The following is an 18,908-nucleotide window of genomic DNA, read 5'->3' on the forward strand; positions in this document are numbered from 1 at the left end:
CTCCAACGTGTGTATTTGTCTTTCCTTGCAGTTCCTGCTGCTCCGACAAACCTGAGCCTTACCAACCCAGGCAGTACCTCAGAGCTTCACGCATGGTGGAACAAGCCCCCCGGCAGGAGGGACCACTACCGTGCTGTTCTGTACAGCCTCACCACCCGCAGCAGGGAGCGGGTCCAGATCCTGAGTCAGGATGCCCAGAACATCACCTGGACTCACCTGGAGGCAGGCAGCAAGTTTGCTCTGCAGGTCTTTGCCGTGAAAGGCTCCTTCAAAGCCTCCTCCACCAACATCACCCAGTGGACGTGTGAGTCTGAGGGGTTGGGTTGAGCACAGGGCTCTCCACCGTGCCCCATAGCTCTGTGGAGCACCCACCACCACCTTCCCCATCCCAACCCCTCCCTGCTGTGCACACTCATCCTTTTTGCTTGCTGTGCTTGGAGCCCTGCACCCTGACTGCTCGTTTGCCCCCATCCTTCTCTCTGGGAGGACCTCTGGTGGCCACCCAGCCCCCTGCTTGGTGCATGAGCACCCACCCAGCCAGGCAGCCAGCTCCCAGCGCTGTGGCACACAGCAGGGGCTGACCCTTTTTTTTGTTTGTTTGTTTGTTTGTTTTTTTGTTTCCAGATCCCTTGGCCCCTGCCAACTTCACCCTGAGCAGCCCCTCTGCCTCATCACTGCGGGCATCCTGGGCAGCCACAGGGCACGGAGCAGAGGGCTACGTGGTGGAGCTCCACGACACAGCCTCCAGCAGTGGTGCTGAGCACACGGCGCTGGCTGGGGATGCCAGGAGCCACACCTTCAAAAACCTGAACCCTGGCACCCGCTACAGTGTGGCGGTGAGAGCCACGGCTGGGCCCTACCACACCAGCACCCCAAACCTCACCCACTGCACACGTGAGTATGATGTGGCCGGGTGTCCTCCACTCATTCCCAGTTCGAGTCAGAGGCCATACTGGTCCAGCCAGATCCTGCCTTCCTCTCCCATCCACACAAGTGCCTAGTGCTCATGCCCTGATGGGTGCAGCATTGGGGGGGTCTGTGCTGGACCCCATGGCCTGGCCACCCACACCCAAGCAGCCATCCACATGCAGCCCTAGGGAGGAGGCAACCCCTTGAGGCAGCTGCCAGAGAGCCAAGAGCAAAGCCACCCTTTGGGACCTTGCAGGGCAGACCCACCTCCTGTAGCACCTGGGGCTTGGCACGGAGATGGAGCAGCTCCTCTCCTTCTTCCCAGACATGGCTCCTGCCAATAAGCTTTATTTTCTCCCCAGGACCACTGCCCCCCGTTTCTGTGCACTGGCTGGGCACGGGGCACCCCGACAGGCTGAGCGCGTCCTGGGGAGCTGCAGCCGGGGGGCGAGACGGCTACAGGCTGACCCTGTACCACACCAAGCTGGGCACCGTGGCAGCTACAGCCTCAGTTGGGAGAGACACCCACAACTTCACCTTCACGGGCCTGGCCCCAGGATGCCAGTACTCCCTGGAGGCCAGTGCCACAGCTGGACCATACCAGGCAGCAGCACCCAACGTCAGTGGCTGGACGCGTGAGTGCCCAGAGGACTGTCCCCTGCAGAGGGGTGGGAGAGGCTGCACTGGGCACCCCTGGAGAGGTCTGGGAGGCTTATAGGGGATCTGGTGCCTTTGGAGGTGTGCATACCCACGTGCATGGGTGCAAAACGCTGGTGACATGCAGGGTTACCCAGCCGTGCCCACATGGGGACATCCCCTGTCCAAGCAGTCCCATCTTCCTGTATACCCAAGCATTTTCACCCTTGTTGAGTCACCTCCAGCAGGTAGAAACCACGTTCCCATAAAGGTCTGTGAATCAGAGCAGTAGAAGAGGGTCATCCACCTCTTTCTCCCAGTAGAACAGGTCTCTGCTCTGGAGATGGATGAGCCCAACCCCTTTGCCCACTCAGAAGCATTTTAAGGCTGCATGAGGTTTCGACAAGCCCTCTGCCAGTTCTGTGTGCTGGAGGATGTGTGCACACACCTGTGGCAAGGTCTGGCAGCTGGGCGTGGGGAGGAGAGTGTGAATAGGATGTGGATGAAGAAGGGTTGGTGAGTGAGGGACCACAAAGGGGAGAAATTAGGTGAGGTGGGAAGGGGATGGAGAAGAAAAGTCAGGAGTTGGAGTGTGCCAGTGTGGCCCTGCATATCCAGACCTTAGGGAGCACCAATCCTGCCCCACAGCATCCCACCAAGCATCTCTTTCCTTCTGCCTGGCCTCCAATCCCTAATACCAGGTCTGGTGACTCCCCAGGCCCGCTGCCCCCGGCTGCTGTGCGCTTGCTGAGCACGGGGCACCCCGACAGGCTGAGCGCGTCCTGGGGAGCCGCGGCCGGGGAGCGAGATGGCTACAGGCTGACCCTGCACCACGCCAGGCTGGGCACCGTGGCAGCTACGGCCTCAGTTGGGAGAGACACCCACAACTTCACCTTCACGGGCCTGGCCCCAGGAAGCAAGTACGTGCTGGAGGTGGTCTCTGTAGCTGGGCCCTACCGGACACCTGCAGGGAATGTCAGCAATTGGACGTGTGAGTAGTGGGGTTGGAGGGTGATTTTGTGCCTTGCTGGGTGTGGGTGTAGCCTGCGTAGGATTGTAGCAAAAGGTATAGCCCCACTGACCCGCATGGAGACCACGAGCCCTGCCTCAACCCAAGGGCACATCAGTGCCATGGCACTGAGCAGGGCTCTGCCCACCCTCACCGTCAGCTCCCCCAACCTAGATGAGGGCGGCTGCATCTCTGGGAGCTGAGCACCAGAGGAGAAGCTCACTGGGAGCAGCAGGATGAGGGTGTTCAGCTCCCACCTCCAGCTGGCTGGGTGCACCCTCCTCGCCCATCTCGGTGGCTTGCTGCAGCCAGGACAAGGCTGTCTCTGTTCATCCAGGCACCGCTTGAGGCTTGCAGAAGCTGCCTCCAGGCTGGTGGGTGCAGCCATCCAGCCGAGACAAAGAGCCCTGTCTTGCATGGTCCATCCCTTCCGATGACACTGCCAGTGACTGAGCAATGTCCTCAGACCCTTCACTGATACATGATGCTCATCCTCTCTCTCCAGATCCCCTGGCACCCCAAAACGTGTACATGACGAACCAGGGGTATCCCAACAGGCTGAGCGTGTCCTGGAGAGCCGAACCCCACGGACAGGATGGGTACAGGCTCCTCCTGTATTACTCGGGATCGGGTATTTTGGCAGCCAACACGTCTGTGGGGAAAGGCACCAGCAAGTTCACCTTTTCTGGCCTGGCTCCGGGACAGAAATACTTGCTGGAAGTGGTGTCCATGGCAGGGCCCTATGCAGCCTCCGCAGAGAACATCAGTGACTGGACGAGTAAGTGGTGGGAGCTGGGGGTCGTGCGTGATGCTCAGCCCTCCCCAGCTGGGCAGGCTCAGCTCCTGCAGAGGGAAGGGGCAGGGCTGGGGCTGGGAATGTTGTCTGGAAGCTGCAGGTATGGCTCTAGCAGTGGGATCGTGGTCTGGGTGAGACAGCGGAGGGGAGAGCAGGCAATACAGCTGCCCTTTGGTACCTCACCATCCCCACCGCCTTTCTCCCAGGCACTCAGAAAATTCCTGGCATGGGAAATATGGGGAAGCCAGGCTTTTTTTTTTTTTTTTTCAGGAATGTGGAAATTGCAGATAAGCACAATAAGCCTTTTCATGTGCTTATCCCCACAGTCCCTGCACTTTGCTTGGGGAATCCAGAGGTCTCTGCTCCCACGCTCAGCCAGCCCCTTGCGGGGTATTGGGAGTCACATGCGGGGCCATTCAGGCAGGTCTCTGATGCAACTTGCCAGTTAGCGAGAGGAATAAGCCACCTCCTCATGCTCATCACTCTGCTTGTCCTCCTATTGCCATTTAAAAGCCGTTTCTGGTAGTGGCAGCCAGCAGCTGCAGGAGTGTTATCACTGAGCACACAAAGCTTCCCTGCATATTTCCCATCTGCTTGTACTTCTGCACATGGAAGAGAGGGCCTGGCATCCCAGTAACTCTACCCTGCTGTGGTTTTCCTTGCAGTCCCCTCGGTTCCCAAAAACCTCTCTGTGGTGGCGGAAGGGAACAACACGATGCTCATCTCCTGGGACAGTGTCCCTGGCCAGCAGGACGACTGCCAGCTGTGGCTGCGAGACCCCAGGAATGGCTCGCTGCCCTCACGGCATGCTCTCACCAAAGGACAAGTCCAGCACCTCCTGCAGGGGCTGGTGCCAGGGAGGAACTACTCCGTCTCCTTGAGCTGCGTGGCCGGGCCCTACTGGAGCAGCACCAAGCCCTTGGCGGTGCCACTGGGTTCGTATGCACTGCTTTGGGGCTGGGAGGGCTGAGAAATGCCTGGGGAGGGCTTGAGGCTGAATCAACCCTTGGGGTTCAGCAGCAGGGTGCAAGTTTTCCTGGTGGGAGGTACAGGAGAGCAGCAAGGTGACCCCTCCAGAAGCCATCAGCTCCCTAAACCCCACTACTTCCCATAATCTGTTAGCCTGGCTACTGGTAAAGCAAAGCAGACTCTGCAGAGAGGTCCATTGAACTGCTTCTCTTAAAAGCCATCTCCTGCTCAGGCCCTGACCCACTCACCTTGTCCTGTGGCCCTTGGCGCAGAAGTTTCCCGAGCCACAGATGTCATCGGATCATATCCAGAGTTGGACCCACAAGGATCATCCAGTCCAACTCCTGGGTCCCCAAAGGACCACCCAAAAAATCAGACCATGTCTGAGAGCGTTATCCAAACACTTTGAGCTCTCCCACTGACCCAGGGACTGGCAGCACAGGACTGTGATGGTGACACCTGCCCTGGGGCTGGGTTTTCTCTGTCCCAGTACGTTCAGGGCCTGCCATATCCAGGGCTGTCTCCTTCGCAGAGCCAAACCCAGTGGAGGATGTGCAATGCCTACCGGAGTCCAGGAGCCTTTTTTTGAACTGGACCAGCACTCTGGGAGACGTGGAGGCTTATGAGGTGGTGACAGAGAGACTCTCCGACAGACCCCCTGCCTCCAAGTACATCGTGAGCGTTCCTACGAGCACAGCCAGGCTGGAGGGGCTGGGCCCAGACTCCTCGTACCGAATCACCATCAGCACAGTGGGCATGAATGCCATGAGGAGCCAGGCTGTGCCTTTGCTCTGCAACACAACAGTGGAGGGTGAGTGCCCTTCTTTTCCACAGCCTTGCCACAGACCCCAGGAGAGGACGGTGGGTGTTGATAATTAGACCTGGGGACTTCTTCAGACATCTCTGAGCCCTGCGTGCCTTGCACTGCTGAGGGCCAGGGCGCTGGGTGGTGATGCCGGGAGCTGCCACATGGTGAGCAATCGGTCTGTGGGAGCAGGGCACACTAACAGGCTGTGCTTTCTGGTTCCTCTTCCAGCCCTGCCACCACCCCTACGAGCAGACGTCTTCCAGGTCGAGGCCAGCTCCACAGTCATCATTTCATCCGACCTGTTCAGCGAGGAGAATGGCCAAATCGAGTACTATGGTGTTGTCGCTACCACTAATGATTCACGTAAGTGTCCCTGTGCATTCGGAGCTGCAGTGGTTCCCCAGCAAGAGGGCAGCAAGTCCTCTGCACACCACGTCCATGTTACCTCTGTCCTCTTGTATGTTCCCCTTCAGTGCTGAGGCCCACCCAGGAAACCATGTCCAGCACCTGGTATGACCACTACTACGGGACGGAGGACTCCTACCTGGCTGTGCTAATCCCCAATCCCTTCCACCCGAGCCCCAGGAGATCTCCTGAAATCTGGAGAGTGCCGGTGGGAACAGAAGATTGTGGCCAGTCCAGGGCAACGTGCAACGGGAAGCTGAAAGCCAATGAGCAGTACAGGTGAGAGATGCCAGCCTCCCTCCTGAGGGGCTGCAGGACAGAAGGGACCCCACAAGACCCCTGCAAGGTGCCAGCAGCGCCCTCGCTCTCACCTCACCCTCGTACTCTGCAAACCCCCAGGGGCAGAGCCCGGGGTTTGCTCGGCCAAGCAGCATTTGAGGGATGCAAGGGCTGTCACATCGGAGGATGTTGGTGGAAGTGGGCAAGGAGAGGGAGAGCAGAAACAAAAGTCGAGGCTGACAAGGGCTGTGTAGGTTGTCTTGGGAGCTGGATGGTTGTCCACCTCGAGGTTAAGACTGGAAATGGGTGCTGGTACTTGGATGTGACCCAGAGCCCACACACACACAGGGAGTGGGGACGTTAGTTCAAATGGTGCCTACACAGCTGGGGTCCCAGAGGTTGAGGGTTGCAAAGTGCACAGCCTAAGGTTCAAATTCCTCATGAGGCATGCACACACACAGATCACAAGGTCCATAAATTCACAGTCTTATTCGACAGTAAATAAAATACAGCAGCATGAATGCACAAGCATACATATTTTATTGTAGGGCTCCTTTAAAATATTTGCTGGTAAAACAAGATTTCTTCTGCAAACAAAGAATCATTTCTTTAGGCAGTCCGTTGTTAATAGGGGCCATATCTCCAGGCACTCCTGACAAAGGGTCCTCCAGAAATCTAGAAGATTGTCCCTCTCCAATTTAAAGGAGCATATAGCAAGGATGGCTGAATAATGATAGAAGTCTCAGAGCTTTGGGAAAAGAGAGGAATAACTTGAGAGAGTGTGTGCATGACAAGAGAGCCTCGCTTTCTCATATGAGTAAAATATTGGAGGCTTAGATCTGCCCTTAAGTTTGGGGGGAGTGGAGTCCAGGTGCCTGGTGCCAGGTTTGGACCTGCTGGCTCTCCTGCCTTTCTTATTTTCTTCTGCTTCTCTTTCTACTTCTGCTATGTGCAGACTTCATGCTTACATGGAAAAAAAAAAAAAAAAAAAAAAAAGTAAATTGGAGCCATTTGAGATGTACACGTGTTACCAAATAGGGACTCAAGCGCCCTGTTTGGGCCAGCACTGGCAAAGAATAAAGGTCGATGTCAGCACAGGCCTGAGTCAGGTGGGTGGCAGAGAACAAAAGGGATTTTCAAGACAGCCATTCCCTTGGAAATCCCACCCACAGCAGGATGTCAAGAGCTAACAGCTGTTCTCAGCTCTCTTGAGGCAACACATTATCATGCCTGGCAGGATAACTGGAATGATCCTGCATTCCCATCCCATGCCCATGCAGGTGTTGAGGTATTGCACCCCAGAGAAGGCATGGGAGAGCGTCCAATTGATTGAGAAGGTTTGAGATTGATTGCCCATCTATTCTTCCTTCTTGCTATTGTTCCTGCCCACTCACCCTCAGGCATGGCTCAGCAAACCTTGCTGCTTAACCCCTGCAGCCTCAGATCTGGCTTTCTGCTCCAGCCAGCACTGCTGAGATCAGACCAAGATCTGCCAGACCCCATCTGATAGCTGCCAGCAGCCTCGAGGGTAGTTTAACAGCAGCACAAACACGGCAGGAGACCCCTCTGCCCCCAAATACTGTCCCAGCCTGTGTGTATATCCACCTTCGTGCTGCCCAGTTGCCATTTTCCCTCCAACATCCACTTTCGGGAAGGGAGCAGCTCTGTCACGGTGTCATTACACCACCTACTGTCATTGAATGACATGTACTAACCATCACTTTCATTTTGGCTTCCCTAAATAACATCTATCCTCCCTATTGTTTTACCAGTTAATCATCATCAGTGTGGTGAAAAGCAGATACCAGTGGCTGCCCGTTTCTGCTCTGAAAGCCAACCCTTCTTTCCTATCTTTCAGTGAGTTATTTATCCACAAACCCTTATCTCATAGCACGACATCTGCAGGCCCAGTTTCCAAAGAGATCTTCGCTCCCAGAAGCCAGGTCTGGGATGCTGCCAGAGGGAGCTTACCCTGGACTCTGCAAACTCTAGGCTGCTAAAATCCAAAGCTACGTTTGGAAGCCCTGCCTTGCATTTAGGGCACCAGAGGACCTGCCCTTCCAGGTTATACACTGGGAGGAGAAGAAATTCAGCTCTGCAGGGCACTGTGAGGCTTGGTGTGTGCACTGCTCGGAGGAGGAGGATGTAGGGCAGATCTCCACTGGGAGCAGGAGGCCCCAGCCAGCTCTGTGCTCTGTGTGGTCTGGGTCGGGGCTCAGCCCCACCAGCTGAGGTGCCCCTGTTTCAAAGTCACTGGGCTCATCTCTCCAGGAATTAATGGGTTGGCATGAGCTGAGACAGCGACTCAGCCCGCCTCCACCCTCCCCACCTGCTGCTGACTTTCCCTTTCTGCCTGCTAAGCGAGCACAGCTCTCTGCCTGCCTGCAGGTAGCACCTCGGTGGAGAGCTGTTCCCCGTTTGCATTTTCTGACATTTTCTGACATTCTCCCAAGTGTAACAGACTTGTCCACGAGGCAGAAAAGGGAGGAAAGACCATTTCAATACATCCCCTAAATCCCATTCCAGAAAACCAGCTTCGTCCAACACAGAGGCAGCTGGCCCTTACCCCTGGCTCTGCCTGCTGCTGGCTGCCCCTGATGCACAACTCTGCTTTGCCCTAGGTTCAGCATCGCTGCCTTCACCAAGTACGACCCAGTGGCCCCTGCAGTGTCGTTCACCACCTTTTCAGGTAAGATGGGTACGTTATCTCACCGCTGCTCTGTCCTCTTCCCTACCTGGCTGTGCAGGTTGGAGAGAATTAACAACCAGCTAATGGCAAGCCAGAGGGAGCTCTTGGGCTGTAGTAAATATAATAAACAATGTAAATGTAGTCATTCACTGGCTCATATTTCTGTCCATCTTTCCTCTTTTTGATTCCAGCTGCTCAAGGTGTAGATGCAACTCCGCTCCCAATGCCAGTAATAGCTGGAATCGTCGTGGGATTTCTCTTGACACTCACTGCCATTTTCGCTCTGGTCTACTGGAAGCAGCTCAGGGCGAGGAGGTGAGGATGAGCCATCTCTTACCCAGCGGGTGCAGGCTGGGAATCTCAGCAAAACCCAGCCTTAAATGCCAGGCCAGGAGGAAGAGCAGTGAGAGGGTGTAAAAGGAGCTTTGGGGAAACCAGGGCACCCACCAGCTGGAGCTGTGCCTGAGAGACAGAAAGCAAAAGCAGTAGGCAGAGGGGAGCTGATGTGAGCCTCCTGCTCACAGGTGCTCCAAGAGCCAGCAGCACACAGTACGCTTGCAGAATCAGCCCCTGCGCTGCAGGGAAGAGTAACAACTCCCATGTTTTGCTTCCAGATCACAGAAGAACAGCCTGCCCCAGGAAATGGTGACCTACAGCTTGAGGTGAGTGCTACTGGCTGGACTCTTCCCTCTCTACTTGCAAGGCAGGTGCCAGAGCCCTTCACCTACTTCCTTTCTCATGCTTTGACTCAGGAAAAGCTATGTGTCCTCTCCTTCCCATTACTTTTTAAAGCCTAGGCTTTCCCACATCCATCATTTATTGCCCATCTCCATTCCAAGCCAATGCAAGTGGGAAATGTATTGTCACCTCCTCTGCAAGGCTTCTGCAGTAGGAGAATATCCTCACCAACCCGAAATCCCTCCCAGTGTCTGAGCACTGCTCTGTTGGACTCGTTTCCCTGGGCAGTGCTGTGGGCTATAAACCACCCCCTGTGTGTGCATCCAGGTACCGCAGGTCTCGAGGCTGGGCTGTCTCTCTGGCTGCGTGGCTGGCCTGCCAGACCTCCCAAAAGCTAAGGCAAGTTTTCCTCTGGACTTCATTTCATGCAGAAATGTCCACCGGCCAATTCCCATACAGAACTTCAAGCAGTACTATGAGATGAAGACAGCAAGTGGTAACCACGCTTTTTTCCAGGAGTTTGAGGTGAGCTGAGACTCCTGCTAGAGATGGGACTTAATTTCCCCCTTAGACAGCTCTTTCAAATCCAGCCTGGCTGAAAGTCAGATGTTGTGTCCCGGCCGTTGGGTGCAGGAACAGTAAGCCACCTCCGTGGCCACTCCGCTGGGCAGTCCTGGAAGCCAAAGGCTGGATGGACCAAGCGATCAGGCAATTCCCTTCCTCAAAATATGGTTTGTTCAAGTTTTGGTAGAAATACGTGTTGTCTGTGACATGAGGTGAACGAGCACGGCCCATAGCTGCTGGTGTGCAAAGCTCAGGGCCCCAGACCTGGGCTGGAGGCAAGGCAGTGGAGCAGTATTGCAATGAGATCCGCCTGGAGGGTTTGGGAAAAGAGCCTGCAGCCAAAAGGATTCTGAGGGGCACTGTCAGAGCCACAGGATCAGGTTGTGAAATTCATCTCAGGCTACCTTCTCTAACGCCAATGTCTGTGAGCTCTGACTTGCTCTGCCTGACTAACTCCATGCCACAGGAGCTGAAGGAAGTTGGGAAGGAGCAGCCCAAGGTGGAGGCAGAGCTGCCAGCCAACGTCTCCAAGAACAGATACCCGCACGTGCTGCCCTGTAAGTGCTGCCTCCTGCTCCCAGGGGTGAGCCCTGCTCAGGGACGGGACCCAGTTGGGCACCACGGGGAGACCATGCATGTCCCAGAGCTTTGGGGAGTGCAGCAATAGCTGCTCCTTGGGGAGGAGAGCAACCAGCAGAGCACAGAGCCTTGCTTTTGGCTGCATACATGGGGCTGGAGGAGCTGCTGGGGCTTCTCATGGGGTGTAAACCAGATGAAATTGCAGCTGTGTCTCAGTGAAGGGCTGCCGGGGGTCCCACATGTATGTGGTCTCTTTCAGATGATCACTCTCGGGTCAAGTTGAGCCAGCTGGGGGAGGATCCGCACACGGACTACATCAATGCCAACTTTGTGCCTGTGAGTGCCCGCTTGCCTTCCCCACGTAGAGGCACGGTCTCAGGACACCATCAGAGAACCCAGCCCGGACTGAGGCTGTGAGGGCCGGTGGACAAGAGCCACTGGAACCACAGCTGGCAGACTGGTGAGGTGTTGGGGTCGGGCAGAGATTCATGGTTGCTCTCTAGCAGAGGTTGATGGCGAACATTTGATGGCAAAGTGCTGTGAACGCAGAGTGAGCGAGTGTGGGGAGGCTGGCAAGGCTTTCTTCCTTCTTCTCGAGCACTGTCCTCTTTCCATCCCCTCCCAGCTTACTGCCCCGTCTGTCTGTCTGCTCTTTCTCCTTCTGGTCTGTGCAGCTGCATTTGAACAACCCCGGAGCTGTGCCAGCACCCCCCACCCGGGAGCTTTCCCCAGGTAACAGGCAGGGCACGCAGCATGCTGTGGGAATCCGCGGGGCATGCGTGTGCCAACGGGACAAAGGCAGAGAAGCTTGGGACCTCGCATGCTCACCCTACCTCCAGCACTGGCTGAAGAGCTCAAGGAAGACCCAGATTTGTCTTTCCCTGGTTAGGCTGAACGAGGAACTGCTTGGAGGGAAGTGGAGGGTCACGTCCCTGTTCCAAAGAAGTAGAGCACGTGCTGGGCAGCACATTTCCTGTGCAGTCAGCTTCTTCTGAAGCTTCTGCTGAAGTCAGCTGCCCAGGAAGCTGTGCTCACACGAGCTGAGGGCATCTCTCCATCTACAAGAAAAGCAGATTAAGGACTGACTCGGTCCCAGGGCTGCATCCGCCGCCCTAGGGAACTTGCCAACTCCTCCTCCTCTCTGGCTCTTGTTCAGGGCTACACATCCCAGCAGGAGTTCATTGCCACCCAGGGGCCCCTGAAAAAAACAATAGAGGACTTCTGGAGGCTGGTGTGGGAGCAGAACGTCTGCAACATCATCATGCTGACAGTGTGCATGGAGAACGGGCGGGTAGGTGTGCACCGCCACACTCAGCCGAGCCGGCACCTGTCTGTGGGAGCTGAGCCTGGGGCTGGGTTTGGGCGCTCTGCTGGTCCCTGTGCACATGCAGCTTCCCCAAAAAACAGCTTGGGTGGAAGAGGAGGACGTGTGCAGCTCTGCGTTAGCTCGGCGCACGGAGGGGCAGAAGTAGAGCTTAGCAGGACCCCAGCTCCCCTCACCCAGGTAGTTCGGCAGCATCTGAAGTTATTGCTTCAGGATGAGGTGCCTCATTTAGACCTGCTCCATTCCCCATGGGTGATGAGACCTGCACAGGTCCTTTCCTCAGTAGGAGCCAAGGGGAGGTGGAGGAGAGCTGTGCAAAGCTCCTGGTGTGAGGAGCAACCCCCTGTTGTCTCCAACAGATCTGCCCCAGCTCCCCACACACCTCCAGGTGCTCCCAGGGAGATGCGATGTCACCCCGGCGGGCAGGCTAGGCCTCCCTGTGACCCTGTCCTACCTGTGCCCTAGGTCCTCTGTGATCATTACTGGCCATCCGAATCCGCCCCAGTCTCCTACGGGCAGGTGCGGGTCCACCTGCTGGCGCAGAGCAGCTCGGACGAGTGGACCATGCGTGAGTTCAAGCTGTGGCACGTGAGTAAGGACCCGGGGCCCCATCGAGGGCTGTGGGTCTGCACGGGATACAGCGGGGTTTCGCCTCAGTGGTGGTGGCAGAATCTCCTTTCTATGCCAGTAACGGGGTTCAAAGAAGACCAAGCCCCTCTGGGGAGCAATGTGCCACCTCAGGCTCGGTGACACGGACATATCCAATGCGCATCGTGCCTCCTGCCCGCCCTTGCTCCTTCCTTCCCACTGCACTCATATCCCTGCTATGGGACTTGGCCTGCAGCTTCAAGGACGCGTTTCAGGGCAGGGGAAGGCAGCTGTGCTCCCTGCAACTTCCACCTTGCCATGTCAGGGAGCTGTGGGGACAGGACAGGGCAGCAGAAGCCACCAGATAGTGGGGTGGATGTGATGTGGGCTGTCCCCATACATGAGCTGGGGTCCGTGGGTGCTCCTGGGGCTGCGGGGTGCATGCTGATGATCCATGTCATCGACCCTTTTTCAGGAGGGCCTCCGGGCAGAGCGGCACGTGTCCCACCTGCACTACACAGCCTGGCCCGACCATGGCATCCCAGAGTCCACGACGTCCATTATGGCCTTCAGGGAGCTGGTCCGGGAGCGCATCCAGAGCGCCAAGGACGCGGGGCCGACCCTCGTGCACTGCAGGCAAGGCGCAGCACTGCGGGGACAGCAGGGGGGGACCAGGGACATCCTGGTGCATGAGGTGGGAGGGAAGGCAGCATCCAGGGCATGCATGGGCTGCAGAAAGTCTCTTTGCTTGGGCACTGGGGATGGCAGGGCTGCGGGCAGCCTGTCATCCAGTCTGGTTTGGAGAGGGACTCTTTATCAGGGAGTGTAGCAGTAGGACAAAGGTTTTAAATTAAAAGATTTAGGTGGATTTAGATTAGATGTTAGAAAGGAATTCTTTACTATGAGGGTGGTGAGGCCCTGGCGCTGGCTGCCCAGAGGAGCTGTGGGTGTCCCAACCCCATGGCAGTGCCCAAGGCCGGGCTGGATGGGATTTGGGCAGCCTGGGCTGTCGGCAGGTGTAATTAGATGAGCTTTAAGGTCCCTTCCAACCCAACCATTCCACGATTCTGTGATTCCCAGGGGATGCTCAGCACTCCCAGGGCAGTCTCAATGGCCCCACAGCCCCTCAGTCATTGCTGGTGCCCCCAGGGCGAGACATGCCTAGTGTTGGGGGGGAGCTCATCAGCTGCAGGGTCAGGCAATGCTTAAACCTTGCTGTCTGTGCTCCCAGTGCTGGGGTGGGCCGCAGCGGTACCTTCATCGCCTTGGACCGGCTGCTGCAGCAGATGAAGCAGGAGAAGGTGGTGGACACCTTCGGCGTGGTTTACACCTTGCGGATGAACCGCTACCAGATGATTCAGACGCTGGTAAGAGCTCTGCTCTCTCTTCCCCCAGGCCCACTGCTTTGTGGCATAAAAGCCATCAGGGCTGGCAGACAGATGTGCTGGTGGACTGGTCCCAGCACCCCAACTGGTCCCCAGCCTGTGGCTGTGTCGTGGTGCTGCTCAAAGCAGTGATATCTCCCAGGGCCAGCTCAGCTGGAGTGGAAATTGCCCTTCTGTGGGGATCTCCAGCAGCTTCTTGGCTTGCCAGACCCACAGCAGCAGTGGGACATACCCTGCCTACTGGGTACCATACCCCCTTTAATGTTGTCTGCACAGTGCAGGATTGCTCTACATTGTTCTCTGCCTTTGTCTTCCAGTCCCAGTATATTTTCCTGCACAGCTGTATCCTGGACAAGATCTTGGAGGAACCACTCCTGGGTTTATCAGGGACAGAGACGTAAGGGCCTGCTGCATTTCACCTGCCCCTTCCCCCCCCAAACCCCTAACCCACAGCCCCTCCAGGCAGCACGCTGGGACCTGAGCTCAGTCTGGGCCTTGATCCCAGGACAGAAGGGCAGGGAGGCCCCACCAGCCATCCCACCCAGCATTTTGAGGTGGGTCAGCCTGGGGCTGGTTGCTCCTTGCAGCACAGGGAGCCCAGTCTAGAGCAGTGTGGGGCACAGGGCACACTGCGAGGGCTTGGGGGACCACATCCTCCTTCCCCCCAATGTCAGTCTCAGGGGCTGTGCCAAAATGCTGCAGAGCTCCCTGGGGTGGGAGTAGATCAGGGCTTTGCCCCCCTACCCTGTTTCTGAGCCTATTTCTGGAGGTGACCTCTTTATCTGTATGGCCAAATTCTCTCCTACCTCATTCAAAAGAGGATGCCCTTGCCTATGCTGTGCCTTGGCAATGGGCTCTGGGCTGTGTTACAGCTGAGACCCATCAGAAAGGGGCTGGAGAGCCACAAGAGGGGTGGAGGTCTGCCCACAGCCCTGCCCAGCTCCTTTGGACACAGCCTGGCTAATTCTGCACTTGTTCAGCCTCCCCCTTACCACCAGTTTCTCTCCCCAGGTCCTGCCCCATCCCACTGAAAAGCTTTGCACAGCACTATGCCCAGAATGCAGCCAAATCCAACACGGGCTTCCTGAGGGAGTACGAGGTGAGCACTGTCCTGGGCAAGGTGCGGGGAGCCCTGCCACGGCCACACACACCGTGGGGGCCTGGGGAGCATTAACAGCTGCTCAGACTGGGGGACACCCTAAAAGTCCCTCCTCAGTGGGTCCCGTACCCCAGTTTCCCTGTGCCCGGCTCTCCTGGCAGCATTCCCCTCTCCATGGCACTGCGTCCCCAGCTCCCTCACATGTCCTGCACCGAGCAGGATCCGTCCATGACCCCTCCTTCCCAGACCCTACACACGGTAGGGACCTACAGAGAGATGCAGACAGTGTGGAGCAGACCTGGCAGCCCACCCCACTGAACCTTGGCTTACCTGCCTCTGCATGGGCAGCTGTAAGCACCCTGCTGCTGAGGCTGGGCACCCTCAGGAGTCCCCAGGTCTTCCTGAACCTCCTCTGCTCACCGCTTCCACCTCTCTCTTTCACTCAGACCCTCCTCGAGGTTGTCAAGGAGGAAGCCAGCTCTGCAACACCATCTTCAGGCAACCAGCAGACACGGCCCTCAGCCAGCATCCTGCCATGTAAGTGCTGTGACTCCTTGCACCCTCTCGCCATGCCTCACAGTGCAAAAAAGCTTTCTGACACTCTGGAGTGGGTCCACCAGAAGGGTACCGAGGTGGCTGGGGGCTGGAGGATGTGTTGTATGGGACTGAGGTTGGGGAGGAGGTTGTTCAGCCTCGAGGAGAGAAAGCAAAAGGGAGATCACATTGCTGCCTTCACTTGCCTGCTGGGAGGGCACAGAGAAGATGCAGTCCCTCCAGGTGCTCCATGGAAGGACAAGAGGCAACAGGGATAATTTGGAAGACACGGGGTATTCCAGCTCAGTAAAAGGGAAAAAAATCCCATGAAGACGGCCAAAACCCAGAGCAGGGGCCCAGAGTGTCTGCAGCATCTCCATCCTTAGAGATGTGCAGATCTCCACTGGACAAGACACCGAGCAAGCTGCATGCACTGCATGCACCTGCCTGGAGAAGGGAATTGGGATAGAAAAGGATCAGAGGTTCCAGGAGAAGCTCTGAGGCTGTGTTTTGAGGACCAGCATCTGCTAGCTGTACAAGAGCACGGCAGAGAGGGGATCTTGGCAGAGAGGTGGCGAATGGGGGACTGGAGCTGTGTGGCTGCTTGCAGGAGCTGTGCGAGCGTGAGGCTGCCCTGGCTCCCTCCATCACCCACATCTCTTGCAGATGATCGCTCCAGGGTGAAGTTCTCCCTGCTGGACCAGGGCCCTTTCTCGGGTCTCCTGCAGGCGTGGCGCATCCCGGTGAGTTGTTCTCCCCCTGCAGCAGGCGGTGCTCCCCTCCCCTGCTCCCCACCGCTGTTGTGACCCTGAGTGAGGTGCTCTTGTGGACCAGAGGGGTCTGTGGGGATGGAGGATGAGTCTTGCCTCCCTCCTGGGGCTCTGCCCAGTTTGGTCTGTCCCCATTTCTCTCCCTTGGGGCTTCCTCCTCTCCCCTTTCCCCCGATGCGCTGAACTTCCCTTCTTTTCCTGGCCTCTCCCTCAATTGCCCAGGCTGCCCAGGTTCCTGTGCCACCTTCTCCAGCTGGAGAGTGATGTTCTCATTCCCCACCCAGGGCTGCAGCTCCGGCAGAGACTACCTGGCTGTGCAGGGGCCTGACAAGCTGACCATGGAGGACTTCTGGACCCTGGTGTGGGAGCAGGACGTTCACACCATCCTAACGCTTCTGCCGTGGCAGGAGAAGGGGGAGGTAAGACACCGTGCCCGCCTGCTCCTTGACAGAACAGGGATCTGTTTAACAGAGCTGGAAGCCAGAGGAGCTCCAAAACTTGGGCTGTCTTTTCTGAAGGGGTGTTTCTTTTATCCTAAAGCCTACTGCAGAGCCAGCGTGGCTGATGCTGAACTTTTCCTCTTTCAAAATGCTCCCACAGCCTGTCACAGGAGGGAGGCTCTTTGCTGCCCACCATCAGATCCTTGGTCTCTTAAAGATGCATCCCCAGGGCACCCACGGACAGCAGCACCTGCCTCTGTCCAGCCGAGCTGGAGAGCATTTGCTGAGCAGAGTCCCACTGCCAAACACCTCTGTGCTAAAAGGAAACCTGGCTGCTGTCCACTGTTTTTTCCAAAAACTCCTCTGGGTTTCAGCTGGGGGATGAACTGGCATGGAGGGATATTTGGGGAGGTCAGCCCAGCTCCACCACAGCCCCTTGAGATGGTGAATGGTCTGAAGCACGGCCACCACCAACATGAAGCCAAACTTCTTGTGCACAGGTCCCAGCTGACGCGTGCTGGCCCCTGGAAGGAGACTCCCTCTGCACAAAGATGCTGACCATCCAGTGCGGCACCGAGAAGCCTGTTTCGGGATGGAGGTGTACCCAGCTCAAAGTGAAACACGTATGTGTCCTCTGTGGGGTTTCCCCACTGCTAACCAACGGGTCTGGAGGGGCAGGGGCTGAGAGGTCTGCGGAGACTTGGCTGAGCTTCTGGAGCGGAGTGCCAGCAGCCTGTGAATGCAAGAGGGAGTCTCGATTGCAGCCTGCAGAAGGACTTCTGCCGGGAGGTGCATGGGAGAGGCCATGGAGGCTTCCCCAGCCCTTACCAAAAGATCAGGGGAAGGGGAACAATTCCCCTGGGCACAGTACCCACGGTGCAGGCGATGAGCAGTGCCCCAGAGGGGACTCCTCGGACAGAGTTACAGAAGTCCAAGAAAGCATCTGACAGCCTAAGGACCCAACATCTGGGGCTCCTCTGCCTCCAAACTCACCCATCCCTCCCCAACAGCCCTGTCAGCTCTTTGTGTCTCCCCAGGAGAAGAAAGGAAAGGAGAGGCAGGTGCAGCAGTTCCTGTACACGCTGTGGAGCAGCACGAAGCAGCCGGATGCCCAGGGGCTGGCGGAGCTCCTCGCTGCAGTCAGACGGTGCGCGCCCAGCCGCAAGAGAGCCGCTCCCCTCCTTCTGCACTGCAGGTACATGGAATTGTAGAACCGGGTTGGAAGGGACCTTACAGATCAGTCCGATCCCCTGCCATGGGCAGGGACCCCTCTCACCAGCACAGGCTCCTCCAAGCCCCATCCAGCCTGGCCTGGCAGCTCCTAGGAGCAGGTACCCACAGCACCTTGGCATAGCCACCAGTGAGTCTGTGCCCCCCACCAACACCCTCAGCATTCTGGGGCATTTTGAGAGTCCATAAGAGCCAGGGAAGCTCACACGAAGCCAGGCACACAGGATAAGGAAGGCAAACAGGGCTGGGCCAGGGGCAAGCACAGATGGAGCAGGTACTCCTGGGCTGTGGTGCCCACGACACCCCTGGGCTGGCTGCTGGGACCCTGGGAGCAGCCCTGACCTCCTCTGCTTGTGGCCAGAGACAGCAGTAGACCACACGTTAGCAGGGCTGACCCAGATGAGGGATGCACAGCTCGGCAGGGCAGGGTGGGCTGTGCCTCCAGGCTCCTTCGGTGCCACTTTTGGGACCACCGGTCAGTGCAGAGCTCCCTGCCACCCTCATCAGTGCTCACAGCCCCCCCTGCCCCACCAGAGCCAGCTGCTGTGTGTTTCTCATGGTGCCTCTCACCTCTTGGCCTGGTGCCTGCAGTTACCCCCCATTGTCCCTTGCAGCGGTGGCGTGAGCCAAATGGGGACGCTGATCTCCCTGGATTGCCTCTTGCACCAGCTGAAAACAGAGCGGGTCCTGGATGTCTACGGGGTGACCCTCCAGCTGACGAGAAGCTGCTGCCTCATGACCCCCACGCTGGTAGGTGGCAAGGAGGGAGGGCAGCGGGCTGGGCAGGATGGGACATCAGTGCCGAGCTGTCCCCAGGGTCCCACACCCTCAGTCCCCGCACAGAGCTGTCAGCACAGACACCTGCAATCTGTTTTTTTCTGCCACGTTCCCACTTTCCTGCCTGTCACCAGGGCCGGGGTTACCTCCGAGGAGGTTGGTGGGACACCCTGCTGTGTTTCCAGCTGCCCTGCAGCCATGCGAGCCACAGGGCTGGGGCACTGATGGTGCTGCAGCTGTGCCGTGCCGTGCCAAGCCGTGCCGTGCCATGCCAGCCCAGTCTCCCAGCCCCACGTGTGCCATTCCTGATGGGTGCTGCTGGCACAGGTGCCCTCTGGTAGCTTTTCCTTTTGCTGCAGCCGCTGTGTGCGCTGCTGCAGCATCCCTGGAAACCCTCCCCACGGGGGGCGGCAGAACTGGGGCAGATCTCTCCAGGGCTT

General features: G+C 57.4%; 1 protein-coding gene across 1 annotated transcript in view; it reads left to right on the plus strand.

The window, feature by feature from the left end:
- Window positions 1-18,908, plus strand: part of LOC309887169 (receptor-type tyrosine-protein phosphatase V-like) — a 31,913-nt gene that overhangs the window by 10,935 nt on the left and 2,070 nt on the right. The window contains exons 12-38 of the mRNA XM_082778680.1: window positions 32-304; window positions 625-894; window positions 1,272-1,544; window positions 2,264-2,536; window positions 3,060-3,332; window positions 4,016-4,285; window positions 4,852-5,130; window positions 5,356-5,490; window positions 5,601-5,811; window positions 8,433-8,500; window positions 8,692-8,815; window positions 9,115-9,162; window positions 9,610-9,703; window positions 10,209-10,299; window positions 10,581-10,657; window positions 11,478-11,612; window positions 12,111-12,233; window positions 12,709-12,869; window positions 13,465-13,600; window positions 13,936-14,015; window positions 14,630-14,717; window positions 15,164-15,254; window positions 15,918-15,994; window positions 16,306-16,440; window positions 16,962-17,084; window positions 17,499-17,656; window positions 18,306-18,441. Of these exons, the coding sequence (XP_082634806.1) occupies window positions 32-304; window positions 625-894; window positions 1,272-1,544; window positions 2,264-2,536; window positions 3,060-3,332; window positions 4,016-4,285; window positions 4,852-5,130; window positions 5,356-5,490; window positions 5,601-5,811; window positions 8,433-8,500; window positions 8,692-8,815; window positions 9,115-9,162; window positions 9,610-9,703; window positions 10,209-10,299; window positions 10,581-10,657; window positions 11,478-11,612; window positions 12,111-12,233; window positions 12,709-12,869; window positions 13,465-13,600; window positions 13,936-14,015; window positions 14,630-14,717; window positions 15,164-15,254; window positions 15,918-15,994; window positions 16,306-16,440; window positions 16,962-17,084; window positions 17,499-17,656; window positions 18,306-18,441 (4,202 nt within the window). The remainder of the gene's footprint in view (window positions 1-31; window positions 305-624; window positions 895-1,271; window positions 1,545-2,263; window positions 2,537-3,059; window positions 3,333-4,015; window positions 4,286-4,851; window positions 5,131-5,355; window positions 5,491-5,600; window positions 5,812-8,432; window positions 8,501-8,691; window positions 8,816-9,114; window positions 9,163-9,609; window positions 9,704-10,208; window positions 10,300-10,580; window positions 10,658-11,477; window positions 11,613-12,110; window positions 12,234-12,708; window positions 12,870-13,464; window positions 13,601-13,935; window positions 14,016-14,629; window positions 14,718-15,163; window positions 15,255-15,917; window positions 15,995-16,305; window positions 16,441-16,961; window positions 17,085-17,498; window positions 17,657-18,305; window positions 18,442-18,908) is intronic.

Source organism: Aythya marila (assembly GCF_965140915.1).
Source record: "Aythya marila genome assembly, chromosome: 24".
In the NCBI taxonomy this organism is placed as follows: Eukaryota; Metazoa; Chordata; class Aves; order Anseriformes; family Anatidae; genus Aythya; species Aythya marila.